Source organism: Chlamydotis macqueenii, chromosome 2, assembly GCF_036417535.1.
Source record: "Chlamydotis macqueenii isolate bChlMac1 chromosome 2, bChlMac1.mat, whole genome shotgun sequence".
Taxonomy (NCBI): Eukaryota; Metazoa; Chordata; class Aves; order Otidiformes; family Otididae; genus Chlamydotis; species Chlamydotis macqueenii.
The window spans coordinates 8,495,669-8,509,894 of record NC_141557.1 but is presented as its reverse complement, the minus strand read 5'-3'; the positions used below and the strand labels follow the sequence as shown (position 1 = coordinate 8,509,894).

Genomic DNA, 14,226 nt, shown 5'->3' with positions numbered 1-14,226 from the left:
CTAGGAACAACTGCATCTTCCCTGTTTTGATGCGATCCATGAATTTTCCTGACCTTAATGAGTGAAGACAAGCCCTTTCCAATAAGCTGGCACCTTCTAACAGGTTTAGAGCAGTAGGAACTGGGGAGGTATCACTTTGCAGAGAGGTCAGTCTGTGGCAGTCTTTAAGATGGAGAATATAGAAAGAAATGATCTCTTCATTAAATTAAACAGGGTTTGGCTTCCAGGACTGGTTTTGTTACTCAAAAAATCCAGGCTAGAAATAGAAAAGGACATATTTGCAGCACAGGGGTTCTCAAACAGCACTCTGGGCTCCACTGACCAAATCCCAGTTATCTCCCTGGGACCCAGATTTCGCCATTGTTTGCAGAAGCCCCGGTTTCAATAAGGTTAATAACGATAATAATAAAAAAAGAAAAGCAAATGGTAGGAAGCGACAAAGAATAGAGAGATATCAGGGCCACTGAATATCTGCAGAGAAATTTGAAATCCACCCTGGAGCAGCCCCTCTGTTCTATTAAAGACCTACCTAAGCACAAATTGTAAGGATTCAGATGGCAAGCGTTCAAAGTGTTATTTGTAATTTAATTTTCTACCAGCTCTCCTTAAGGTGTTAGATTCCAGAAAGATATCACGCACCTTTAACAATTAGATCACCCTTGTGAACTATGTTTTGCCTGTGTGCAAAATACTTGATGCCGGTCAACTCTGCTAACGCAGCTATTACGTGGAGAGCATCATACGCTCTTGAGTATCCCGCGCAGGACTGCTTTGCTCTGCGCAGCGCTAAACAGACACTCCATACCTGAGAAGGTGCCCAAACTCCCTGTGATGTATCTTGGAAAAAACAGCTTGAAGACCCAAGCCTCCTCTGTGATGAGGGCTGCAAGCAGCCAGCCCCCTGAATACCTTTTTACCACCATCAAAACAAATGTAATGTCTCCCTTTGACCTTTTTCTTCGACGCCGTTAGGTATTTCCATAGCCCTCAAGCCCCACCAAGTGGGATCCACATTAACTGAGGCCGTGGAAAGCACACACCTGACCCTCTGCATAGATGCACAGAGGAAAAATCCTGCAAAAACACTCTCCCGCCACTCTTAGCGGCTTTGCTGCAAGTGCGATTGTGTGATGCTGTACAGGAATACCCAAGTTTCAGAAGACACAGCCCAATTTGTTAGCGACCCAAGAAAATAAGATTAGAAAAGGCGGGTGGACTATTCATTTCACTGTTGTGAAAAAAAATCCTTCTCATGGAAGTAGAACCCTCTCATCAGTAGTTTAATGAAAAGTGGTCGTTAACTAGCTAGCAATTAGTGAAATACAGGACTAGTGGAAATGCTCAGCTCCCAAGTCCTCTCCAAAGCACCTCGAACGCTGACTGCATCTCCACAGAACCAATTTCCTGGGTCAGCATCTTTAATTTTTCACCAGTTGAAGGTATCTCTTCCCCTGGGATCTCTTCAAAACAGCACGGATGGGTGAAAATATTTAATGTACATTCAGCAGTTACCAGAATTGACATTTGAAACCAAGGAGCAGTGGCACCGTGTGACCAGTCAATTCTCATTGAACCTGTCCAAGGATGTTTTCTGTAGCTTAAGCCCTGGTCTTTGAAAGGCTGAATGTGTAGAGCAAAAGCAGAGAAAAATCTTTGATAGCTGAAACATTCAAAAACCCTCCCTGAAATAAATACTCACAAGGGGGTTTTGACTTAGTGCAGTAGGGATGTGGTGGATTGGGCTGCTATTTTGAAGTCTAGCACTAAATCTGCATACTGCACATGCTAACAGTTCAATTCCTTAAGTGCCTGACCCATCCCTCCTAAAAGGCAGTCGTATCCAGCTGTCTGCAATTAATTCACTGCTCTCTTTTCTCACCAATTTTTATAGCAAAAATCCGTATTTATTAATACCACAGTGCATGCTCTTGCACTTTGCAAGATTAAATTTAATCTCACCTCTATTCTAATTCTGTAGCTCATCTCTAAGATGCTCCAATCCTCCTGCTCACCCAAGCTCTCCCTCATGCATTTTCCAGCACGCTTGGTGAGCACACTCCAACTCTTCCTGCCCAAATCATTACAAACTAATTAAGGTCAATCAAGACCAATTTTGAAGCACTTCATTAGCATTCTAACATTTGATTTTAAAGGTTGATTTGTACCTTCCTTGGTCACTCCCTTTCCATCCCTCCAATAACTAGTTTTTAGCCCCACTGATTTCCTCCATCACTTTGCAGTTGTCAGCCTTCTAATTCTCAAAACACACCCCGGTGTGAATCCTGCACACAGCGTCTCACAGAACATCAAGAGCATCAGCAGGATGCTTTAGCTTCTGAAGACCACACAGACTCATACTCCCCATCCCGATCTGTGCTCTCAAAAAGAGCTTGTTTTTCCCCCGTGCTGTGCAATGGTTAACATTGCAATAGTGCACCCATGAGTCGGTGCTCGGCAGTGTACCAGCTTCACTGAAACACAATTTGTGCCCCAAGACTGCAGACCAGCAGAGGCAGGGGAAGAAGGTACAAACAAGCAAGGAGATGTAACTCATGAGGCTTGAATTGTGAAGGTTTTTGGCGAGGTTTACATTTGCTTTGAGCTTTCTGTAGAGGAAGAGATGCGGAAGAGGCAATGCTGCAGTCAGATGGATATTTACAGTGTGCTCATACTGTTAATTCAAAATAAACACACACGCTGAAAACTCAGTTGGAACTTTGTAAGCAAAGATGACTATTCTTACATTGCTCACTACTAAAATTGCTGCATCAGAGGTATTTTTTTTACCTCAATGAGTGTCACCACATCGTAGGTCACTAGTATGTCCTCTGTGTAGGTACTCACAGAAACAACCAACTTGGAGTGTCCTCAGTCTGCCCCCAGATAATGATGTTCTCTTGAGATCTACCCCCAGCAGTGACGTGACACTTCAGCAGTGCTTCACTGATAACAGACCTGCTGGATCACAGCCAGCCACTCCCAGAGACAGCAGGGCAGTAGTGGGATTTCTTAATTCAATTTTATGAATAACTTTAACAAACTACTAAAAAAAACCCTATGAAGTGCAAGGCAGTCGATTCCGACCTCTTTTCTTGATACACAATACGTCGGTGGAATTAGCTTTCATTTATGTTGACATAATTGTGTTCAGAGTATAATTGATGGTGACCACACTGAGCTTGCTGAGAGCTCCTCCTTACGTCATAAACTAAGATGGGCAATATCTGAATGTAGAGATCTTTTATTAGACATGTCAGTATGGCTGAAGAGAAGCAGAAAAGCTTCTACACTCACAAGCTTTCCTCCTATATCCATGTTACGAGATCCTTCTTAGCCTCCGAACCCTTGGAGTACTCACAGAAGCACAAGCCTCCTTTACCACCCCTCGGTCACTTGTTTCTCCACCTTTGCACAGCTCTGAAAGCACGCCACGCTACAATGTTGATGTAAAAGTAGGGGCTCAGAGATGCTACCATAATAAAAATGGTAAAATAATACGGTATGTGAAGCTTCTTCTGATAAGCTGAAGTTCAAGTTGTACATCAAGCGACAACAGAGGAAACAGGATAAAAATCAAGTTTTATTGACATATTTTAGGTACAATAAATATATTTACATGTTGACATTTTAAACATAGAATTACATGTAAAAAGCTTGTACATGAGATCATCTTTGTGTTTCCATTTTTACATTCACTTAAATAGGTACGACAAAGATCTCGTATGCAAGCAGAGGATTTGGCATAGTTCAGTACTACATTTAGGAAATTAGTAGTAAACACCTTGTGCAGATGATGTTGTAGAAAACATGAGGCAGACGAACCCCCAGTGGAGTCAGTATGATACAGTCGGCTGCTGAATTTATATCCTGAACTGCTAATAAACAAACTCTGTAATCCAGATTAGAGCAACACATTTGAAGTGATTCTCAAAACTCCTACACATACACAGTGTTTCACACTTTACAGGTTAGGAAGGATCACATTCAGTAATAGTAATAGGAGGTAGAATTGTGTCGACAGTGTTCATATTTCTACGTGGCAATAAAAAAAAAAAAAGTGCTATTACTATCACTGAATTCAAGAACAGAACTCCTGGAAAAGTGAAAAGGATAAAAGAGTTGTTAATCCTGTTCACTTGGCTTGCTGCAAATGCTAGAGCATGCACACAAAATGTTTTAACTCTCCAACACGGGTACAACTGCAAAGCAAAAGGGTTAAGGGTTAAGCGACGCTCCTCCAGGGCTTTGGGATGGGCAGCATCTCCTAAGGTGTGACGCCTGTAAAAGCAACCTGAACTTTATGTATCAAAGTCTGCAAAGAGGAGTACAGTACGATGTGCTGTCAGGGTGGGAGGCAGAGGCTTCGGGCATCCTCAAAAGAGCCAAAAGATCAGAAAATAGGGCAGAAGACTGAATGTTATGCATTCAGATAGGAAAAGCTACAGAGAGATGCATAGATAGTCAAAAGAGTAGGAAAGTAACAAGGATACAAATATCCTTGTGGGAATGGAAAAATGAGGGCAGATGAGATGGAAGTGAGGTAAAGCACAGGGTAGAGGCAAAGGGTACCACAGGAAAAAAACAAGCTGACTTATTCTAAGGGCACTTTGTATCAGCAAAAATTGTATGCAGCGGTACAGAAGATCAGCTGTGAATAAATGAGCGTTACCATCTTGTCTCTGCTGTATCTGTAAGTGAAAATGTGTATTAATTAGAGATTAAACCATTGAAAGATGTTTCACCGCCTGCAAAATAAATCCTGAAAAAAAAAAAAAGTTTTTTTATTATAAAAAAAAAAAAGACCTGTAAGGTTCCAAAGCCAGCCCGAGAGACACTAGGAAAAAATACAATGCATATTAAAAAAATCATTAGGTGCACACAAAGCAAATCCTGAATCACTGAACAACCATAACATTAATACAGCAGTGTTCGTTTTAAATTATGATCTTCCAGCTGACTACACACAACATTGCAACACAGCCACGTTTAACTGTACACAGCTTCTTCTACAAAACTATTCTTAAACTGTAGTACCGTTTAAAATTTTTTAAATGGTAAAAATCACTTAACCCAAGTGCTGTTACATTAAATAAAAGCAGTGTAACCTGTTGAAAACCAGTGTATATACAAAGCCCATTTCCAGTTAGTTAGAAAAAATCAGTGCATCCAACCAAGAAGTGAGAAAGCAACACAGGTACCTAAAAGACCCAGTGAGATTAACTTTCCCCATGAGGTTTTTTTTTTAGTGCAGTAAGGACCATACTTCCCACCAAAATAAGCACAGAAGTAGAAAATTGAGGTGTGCTTTAATAAAAAGCCCAACCTTGCAAAAAGTAGCATTATAAAGAACAAAATGATCCTTCCCAACCATGTTATACCAGAAGATGGTATACGTGAGGATCCAATATGAATCAGTGTTTTTGTACACACGACCCTGTGCTTATGTAAATAAGTCATCTGTATGATTAAAAATCAGGTTATAAAAAACCTTACATAAAATCCTTAGGATTTGATACTCATTGTAGATAAAATACTTTCAAGCATTATCTTTATAAATTAATTAGAGGTTAAGGCATGATTTAAGGTAACACTGAAACAAAAGCCCTATGTTACCCTAAATGACCTTTTCTGCAATCTGCTCAGTATTGGTTTCCTTCACATTCAATTTCTCAATCAACATGCTGCTAAAAAAGAAAAAATAAAAAAAAATAAAAAGCACAGAAAAATAATTTTTAAAAAGGTTTGTATCCCTCTGAACAAAAATGCCTTTTTGACAGCGAACAGGTGAAGCCAGATTTCTGCCTTCAAGTATCACGACCCACATTACAAACAGTGCTACGCAAAGGACAAGAACGACACAATACTACACTAGAGAACAAATCCAGATATGCCTCAAGAAAGACAAAAAACAAGTGAAAAAAATCCCCAATAAATGAAACCCTGCACCCCCCTGCCCACCCCCTCATCCCAGCTACACGGGCACCACACCCACACACACACAGACACGCAGTTACTGTGCGCAACAACAGGAACTGCCTACAGCAGCTTCTGGGAAAAGTGCACAATTTCAAGCTAAACAGAGAAAAAATACTATGTTCAAAAAATATATTAAAAATTCAGCACCAAGTAAAAGGATTTTTTCTCATTCCAAGTAGCTACATAACGTTAAGAGAAAATAATGAAGACCCTCAAGGTTATTCTGAAATAACCTACAGTTTTATAAAAAACATCTCTCATCTATATCCTTGCAGTGGAAACCTAACATCAAAGAAGTAAAATGCTCAGTCTGCTTGGCATATTAATGGTTGGAAAGATTTTTTTTTTTTTTTTTAACAGAAATTTGGACATCTGAAGTGAATTTTCAGAATTAATCTGGGGAATAAAGAAGGTATCTGAAGATACTTTACAGAGGGGGTGCCAGTATTTACTTTTCTTTCCCAAAGTCCCATTAGAGATGTATGTGGGCCAAGAACAATATCCCTGTCTAAATTTATTCTCTGCCACTGCTTAAACATTTGCATGGCAGCTCCTTCAGCTATGAAGATGCTACAGACCCATCCTCCTCCTGCCTAGCACCAGTTACACCCAGCTATTCAAACGCTGCCCAGTGTTCCATCATACAGCATACGTGCCACATCAGTTGCTAATATTCTGATGAACCAACGTGTTACATGACCAACTCGAATCACGTGTAAAACCAAAATATCCCAAACTTTTGAGAACAATATTACACGACAGACCTAATTCGTACTTGTACAGCACAATGGAACAAACCCATAAACCCCATGCCTTGGTCTGACAGTGCACTGTATTTCCCCTCAAAAGTTAAAGGACATAGATTTTTTTTTTTTTATTAAAAAAAGTAAAACATTTTACTAAAATACCACAGATCATAGGGTCAATCCAATTTTTTTTTAGTCAAGGCAAAATATGACTAGTTATAAAGTGAATTTTTCAATGCTACAAGATGAAAACAAAATAATTTGAAAAAAGCTGACTCCATATAATCACCTACTGGAGTTGCCTATTAAAATAATTCTAAAATTAGGCTAATAAAAGCTGTGAACAAATAATACACAGATCAGGATATACGTATTGACTTACTAGCATCTTTATAAAAATTTGAAGATATACACAAAAACACATCAACATTTATGGAACTGTATCCATTAAACTTAGATTTAGAGTTTAAGACAACACAAAAAACTAACAAGGAGCTAGGATGTGGTTGACTGTAAGCACTTTGAATAACATTTTAATTTTCAAAGGTCAATATTTACATACTACATTAAACTTCTTTTTTTTTTTGCATTTTGCATCGTATTTTGAATGCACGATACAGAAAGAACAAGATAATGGTTGCAACAGATCTTCCAAGTTAACTTAAGATGCTCAGATTTAACTATGTGCTGAAAGAGAACACGGCAAGAACACATCCATCTGGCTTTACCTCTACTTCCTTTGGGGTTTTTGGGAGGAGACAAGTGGATCTGAAAGAGCTGTATTGTCCAAGCTGATAATTGCCAAAAGACTCACTTTTAAGTTAGGATTTGAGAACTAATGGAACACAAACACTGTAAGAAATGACTCACCTAACTGCTACTTTTGCTACTGAGTTTAAGATATTAGAACGAGATGGTGACACACAGGGTGTACGTATGTATGTATGTGTATAATAAAATGCATACAGACATACATACATAGTGTGTTTACATACAGTAAGATACCCAGGTACCACAGTAAGCAGCTAAAATTACCAGTGATCCGCCAGTACTCTCTGCCTACGCACAAGCAATAATCTACCGCAACCGCCTTCAAAGAGGATGCAGCTAGTCATTAAACAGGCATTGCTTACGTTGCCTCCTACATTTACGCAGAGCTGAGGCAACTTCACGTCTTTATTCTAAAGCCACATATTTGTTAAAAAAAATTTAAAAAAAAACCCAACTGAATAAAAATTCTTAAAACTTAAGTTGGCTGAACTTCAGCCTCTTTGGGATGGATCCAAAACCCAAAGCAGGAGCATTTCTACAAACTACTTTGACTTTTGAATCAAACCCATATTGTTAGGCTCCAAGAAACCCTCTATCCCCAATAGCATTTGCTTCTGACAGGACAGCTGATCAACTGCAGATGTTCCTACTGCTGAACTCAGCTGCTGGCCTGTCTGGCGTTTGCCTCTAACTCAGATTTCCAGACACGCACTATTATTGCTCCACTCCGAGATGTCTTCCCATCCTTCTCATTACAGAGAAGTTGGTCCCTAACAGTGGGATGAATAACTGTTTAATGACTCATTTTAAAGATAAGCATTTATTTCTTAAAAATAAAAATTACATAACCTGAGGAGGCAGCGCAGGGCTCCTAGTGCTCATGGTGTGAGGAGATGAACAGCACAGGGTAGATCACCTCGTGTGAGTCTTCAGGGTCAGCTCCCACCAGCCGCTTCCTACCTGCAGCTCATTCTCTGTCCTGGGCTTGGGTCTGCCCTGAAGCACTAACAGCACTTACGTGCAGTAATTGTGCTGGATGTCATCAAGTATTATGCATAAATGGGGAACTATATAGATGTATATAAAACTCACTTCCACGCAAAAGTTCATGATGTTATTGTGTCTTGTCACTAAGTTGTAAATGGGCTTAGAGTATTCTTTCCATTTTTTCCCTAGTGCAATTATTTACAAAGCACCACGTTATTCTGTATTATTTCAGTGAACAAAGAGCAGTTTTACCTACATGACTTTTGACAGTACTTATTATTCAATCATTCTTTTTAGTAACTTCTACCTAATTGAAAATCTGGACCAAAACTGTAAGAAAGTCAATTAAGTCTTTGCAATTTGGCTACCACTAAATCTTAAAAAAAAAAAAAAAAAAAAAAAAAAAGTGCTACTATAAATGTGCTTATTTCATCCTTCCATGCTTGGCATGCCTGCTTTGGACCCCCTTCACAGCTGCTGCATTACATACCAATAGTGTTCTTCTGCAGTCACTCAGGTAACAAACCTATAAGGTTTCTGTAAGTCCCCCCGTTCAAATCGTAGGTGGAGTACTTAAGAGCACTCCTAAAATAAAAGATGAAGCAAAAGCTCACAGTCTAAAAGCTAAGGAAATGTTCATAAAAACTGGAATCCAATATAAAGATGGCATTTTAATCAGTTTATTCAGAAGTAACGGAAAAAAAAATTGTTCCTTTGGCAACACCATCTAGATGGTTCTAACCAAAAGGAAATATTATGGATTTTACTTAGATTAAAACAAGCTCCTTAATGATTGCACGTAATTTTGGGGAACTGCCACGTTCATCAGTGGATTCACAATGTCCTTATAGTCCTGTATTTATTGGGAACAACACATCAAACCAAGTCCTTTTAGTTACGGGTTTCTTATGGTTCAGCATTAATCACAAAATAAATCTCAAAGGAAAAAAATACTAATCAAAATAAAGCATAAGGCAATCATGAAACACTAGCCCAAAAGAACTAGGAATGCACCACTCTTCCTGCGTAACATTTTTGAAGTGAGCCACTAAATATTTCTTTTTCCTTGTATCTGGCAACATCATTTAAAATAACCTAGTTACAACTTGGGAGTTCACTACCCCACAATGCTACTGAAGGGCAAAGATACTTGTTTTTAAAAAACAAGGGAAAATACAGCAATGTTATTCCTACACAGGGTTTTATGGAATAAGTGGAGTTGGAAGGAGAAGATGGAGGTCTGTGTTCGAATAGAAAAATGCAAAGATAGACTTAACATATTTACAAAGATCAAAACCACAATTTTCCAGTGTCACCTCCAAAGCTTCTCAGCATACTGCTATTCACTGAAGTAGACCACGTTTAAATCTACACAAGAATACCTTCTGTGCTCTCAGATACACAACATAGGTAATGTGTTTTGTTTAGAAAAGTGAGTTTTCATTCCAATACCTTGCACTGAAGATAAGAGCAACCATTATCAAATATTCTTTGCTATGAAGAAAGTTTTTAAATCTTTCGATGTAAACGTTCTCTCTCAAGTCACTGTGGCCACACAGTAGGATCTTGAAGAACAGTGTCTACATGCACTGAAAGCATTTTGAGAAAAAATATCTGTAGTTCCACGTGGTTACAACAGAACGTGAACAAACCGAACAGAAATTCCACCTTTGCAGACCCTCTCAAGTTCAGCTCTTCTGGAGGACATCTTGCTGCTTTCTGTAGTTCAGCACAGCAATGAAAGATTAAGTGGAAAGGTTTCACAACCTGATGGTTTTGCCACTGTGCCTCGTGTAGCTCCACAGTATGCTTCTGTTAGTGTCGGGATTTCTCTCAGTAGGCATCACTCAACTATCAGTGCCACATTTATGTGGGACAGATCTATCATGTGCCTGTTAAAAGAAATTTAAACCTGGTAGTCAAACTGATTCTAGGAGTGGAGAACAGACAAGGAGGTTCTATGAAGGTCACTAAAAACAGATGTGTGATTAGATTAAGAGGAACATTGAGCAGAGGAGAATGATTTAATTTTTCAAAGGGAGGGAAGGAACCGAGGCGGCAGCAGTGCTTAATTATTTACCTGTGGAATTTCTGTTGAAAGGCTAAAGCATGTGCTGGCTCCTTGAATTTTGCTATGGCTTTCCGCTGTTGAGGAAGCATCTGTAAACTCTGCAGAGACAAAAAGCCAAAATATATTTTTAATATTCATTTAAAGTTCCATTTAAAAACAAACTCAGTTTGCACCAAACTGATTTAAGCTTTGCCATATTTATTTTCACAGAAATATATTCCGTTATTGGTGTCCAGGGAATGGGAAGAGACTTCTAAGACTGCAGTCAGGGACCCAGCTGAAGGTGTTTAAGCTGGAGCATTAAGCAACTGCACCAACTGGAAAACCCAGACCATCAGTCATTAAGGAAAGGTCACAGTTCTTCAATTCAATCCATACAGATGAACCAAACCCTGCAGCCAAACTCCCACCAAATGAATGAGAAACATTCAACTGGGCAGGGCTCAGCTTCCCACACAAACAACTGGGGTCATTCACCTGTTGTACATTAAGGATCAGGGCTTTCCACAGGGTTAATAGGACAGAAACAGGAAAAAAGTGGTAGGTTTTGATCTCCAGACTGCATATCCTCACACTGTTAACAAAAACAACTGGCTAGCTTTTGGCAGACACTAACCACCACACAATCCTCATAAGATGGCTTAGGTCACCACTTCCAAGTCCTCCTAGCAATGGAAAACCACATAACACATCTACCCAGACAAGTCCATCCAATATGTGCTTCCCATACCATGAGAGCAGCATTTCACAATGCTGTAACTATCAAAAAAAACCCCTATGTAGTATTGAGGTCTCCCAAAACTATAGCATGCCTCAGCCACTACTTCGGAGAACTCACGTCCTTGCTCCCTGCTGCAATGAGGAAAGGAAATGCAAAAAGGAAGTCCAGGCAATGCCAAGATGATCCCAGAGAATAGTCCTGTGACCTTGGTAACAACAAGTTATCAGACTTCCCAAGACTGAAGTTGATGCTTTGAGTTAGCACTTTAGTTATTATAACATATTTTTCAAAAAGACATCTGAGAAATTTGAGATAATGAAGTTTTACACGTTGAATAGACACACACCCAACAATCAATGACAACATGCAACAAGTATTCACCATCACAGAATATTCAGGGTGGAAAGATTACGATCCTGTCATCCCACTGCCTGTGAATGCAGGCCACAGAGATTTCACAGGAATGAGGTTAAAACAGATCATCTGAATGTTTCCATTGTAATTTTAAAGCTCAATGATTTGAGTATCTCACAACAAGTTTTGGATGCTTAGCAGCCTATGCTGCAGTAAAGCAGAATTGCTCTGATTCAGCTTCCAGTTTCCAATTGTTCTTACGGCATTGGATGCAGAATTAAAGAATTACTAACATTCTTTTCTGTCATAAGTTACTACATAAAGGCAATCCTGTCTTATACTAAGCTTTATATATTTTAATATATATACAAACATAAATATACACAACCATATGTACGTACACACGCACCTTAAAATTTCTCTAAATTTCATTATAACCTGCTGAAGTACAAACATAATTCCCTGCTCCTGCATCTTGCCTGGAACTCAGCAGCCTCCCCCCATATTTGGGTCATTCCAGCACTTTGATGGTTAGTCTCCAGGATTTTAAACTTCACCTGCAAAAACTCTGTAACGTCACCTAGACTATCAAAAAAATACCACATATCTTTAGACAAACTATTCCTTGAGAAACCACATACAACCTCACTCATTGATACATTTTAAGGGTGATATACTTTGAGATCTCTCGGTGAAAGAATTTTTAATCAACTAATGTGTTGCCTGTTCATTCAGCATTTTAAGCAAGATGTCAAATGCCTAGATGAAATTTGCTACTAAATCTTGACAAGAGAGATATTTCTTTGTATCTAAGCCTGAAATTCAGCTCTAGGCTCTTTCTTTAACTTATCTATCTGTGATTTCGAAGTAATTAATTTTGTCAGCAGCTACCTTGCACCTTCTTGTAATTGACAGGAAACTTCCCTCTCACCAGGAAAAAATCGCAGAAGCTGTGATTCACTTCAGTCACTCCTGGGATTTCAAAGCGAAAGCTGAGGAAAAGGTAAAAGCTTCGGCAAACCTGATAAACATCGGTGGGTTAATTTGCACTGTATAGTTTTTGGAAAGCTGCTACAATGGAAAGATTTAGCTAACTCACTGCAACTTCTTAGTTTCTGAGCTGGTAAGAATAGCATTTAGCTTTAAAAAAATAAAACAAAATAAAGCAAATGATTTTTGGTTTTTAATCAGAAAGCTCTTGACAAGCTTAAGCACATTTTACCAATGAGAATACAGTCTGCAGAAAGTGCCAACAAAAGACCTTTGACAAAGCTCAGTTCTCCTGGAGGTTTTATCTGCTGGAGTGGGTGAGGAGGTGCTGAAGTTTATGTTCTCCTCCTTGACTGATGCCACTTCTATTATCATTTATAGAACTGTATCTATACATTCTCCTGACACCACTTTTCTGGCTAGAAAAGAACTGAGGACTAAGCAAGTCCTATCACTAAGGACCTAAGTTTGAAAACTAAGAATTAATCACAGACTTTAAATAAGATTTAGAAACAAGAGACTTGTAAAAGTTGAAAAAAAAAATCTCTGAATTGCAATTAAAAAAAGAGAAGTAAATCTCTTCCTTTCAAAGAACTTGACACTTTCAATATGACAAAATCTTCTCTGAATCACTGAAAGGACTAATATTTCAGAGAGTAGTCAAAGAGGAGCTGGGAAAGAACCCAAGGATGCATCTCTTCAGTTGTACCCTGCATGTCCTGCTGTCACCTGCTTCTCTCTCCTCTCCTGAACCACCTCCAGCTCTCGTGCTGACAAACAATCCTCACAATGTCAGGTTTCACTCAACTACCACAGGAGATTCTCCCGTTATGCTCCAGACCCCTGGTGTGATCAACTGAACAAGAGAAGCTGCTGTGACTTTTTACACAAGAATTGAGCTATTATTGCATTAATACTCTAAAGATGCACAAAAGCAAAATGTGATTTTGCAGTTTATACACCCATAACGATAAATTATTAAGAAGTTACTCAGTAATTAGTATATAAAAAATTGATTAAAGGAAGACATTCTGGTATAGTGCAGACTTATTAGCGAAATTAAGCAAAGTATCTAAATCTTACTAAAGACAACTTATTTGTAGTTTCATATGAATTAATAAAGTTTATTGACTGAGTAGTTGGGTATTATGTCACACACTTTTTCTGTTGTACTACTGTGTTGTTTTCCATAGAAAAAAGTCCCAAACAATTAAAACACTAAATATGTTTTAATACTCAATTGCTTTGGTAACAGGGCATCAGTTCTTGGACATGTCTATTGAAAAGCACCTTTACTAGATTTAATTTCATTTTTCAATACAGCTAACTGTGGAAACAAAAAGTCAGTCCATCTGATTCTTCGCTGAACTGCCTAAACACCACCCAGGGTAAAGGCAGTAAGCCTATGCTTTAACAAGAGAGAGAACAAAGGACTAAAATAAACAAACAAACAAACTAATGCTACACAAACAGTACTTCTCCAGTTGGAAACTGTCCAAAAATCTTTAATTCAAATAGTTTTAACACAAATTCTCAGCCCTCTCTGTGCTCAAACTATGGTAGTGAAAATTATGCAGAATCACGTCATGTTTGTTTAGGTGTATTAGGTA

The 14,226-nt window shown here is 38.7% G+C and overlaps 1 protein-coding gene across 6 annotated transcripts in view; it reads right to left on the bottom strand.

Moving 5' to 3' along the window:
- Positions 1–7,089: 7,089 nt before the first annotated feature.
- RBM33 (RNA binding motif protein 33) overlaps positions 7,090–14,226 on the bottom strand; it is a 99,557-nt gene continuing 92,420 nt past the window's right edge. For all 6 annotated transcript variants that reach the window (XR_015257801.1, XM_086741842.1, XM_086741843.1 and 3 more), the window contains 2 exons: positions 10,561–10,649; positions 7,090–10,372 (listed from right to left, as the gene is read on the bottom strand). Coding sequence is in view for 5 of the 6 variants with exons in the window: in XM_086741842.1 (XP_086597968.1) it covers positions 10,324–10,372; positions 10,561–10,649 (138 nt within the window). In the remaining variant the exon portion in view is untranslated. The remainder of the gene's footprint in view (positions 10,373–10,560; positions 10,650–14,226) is intronic.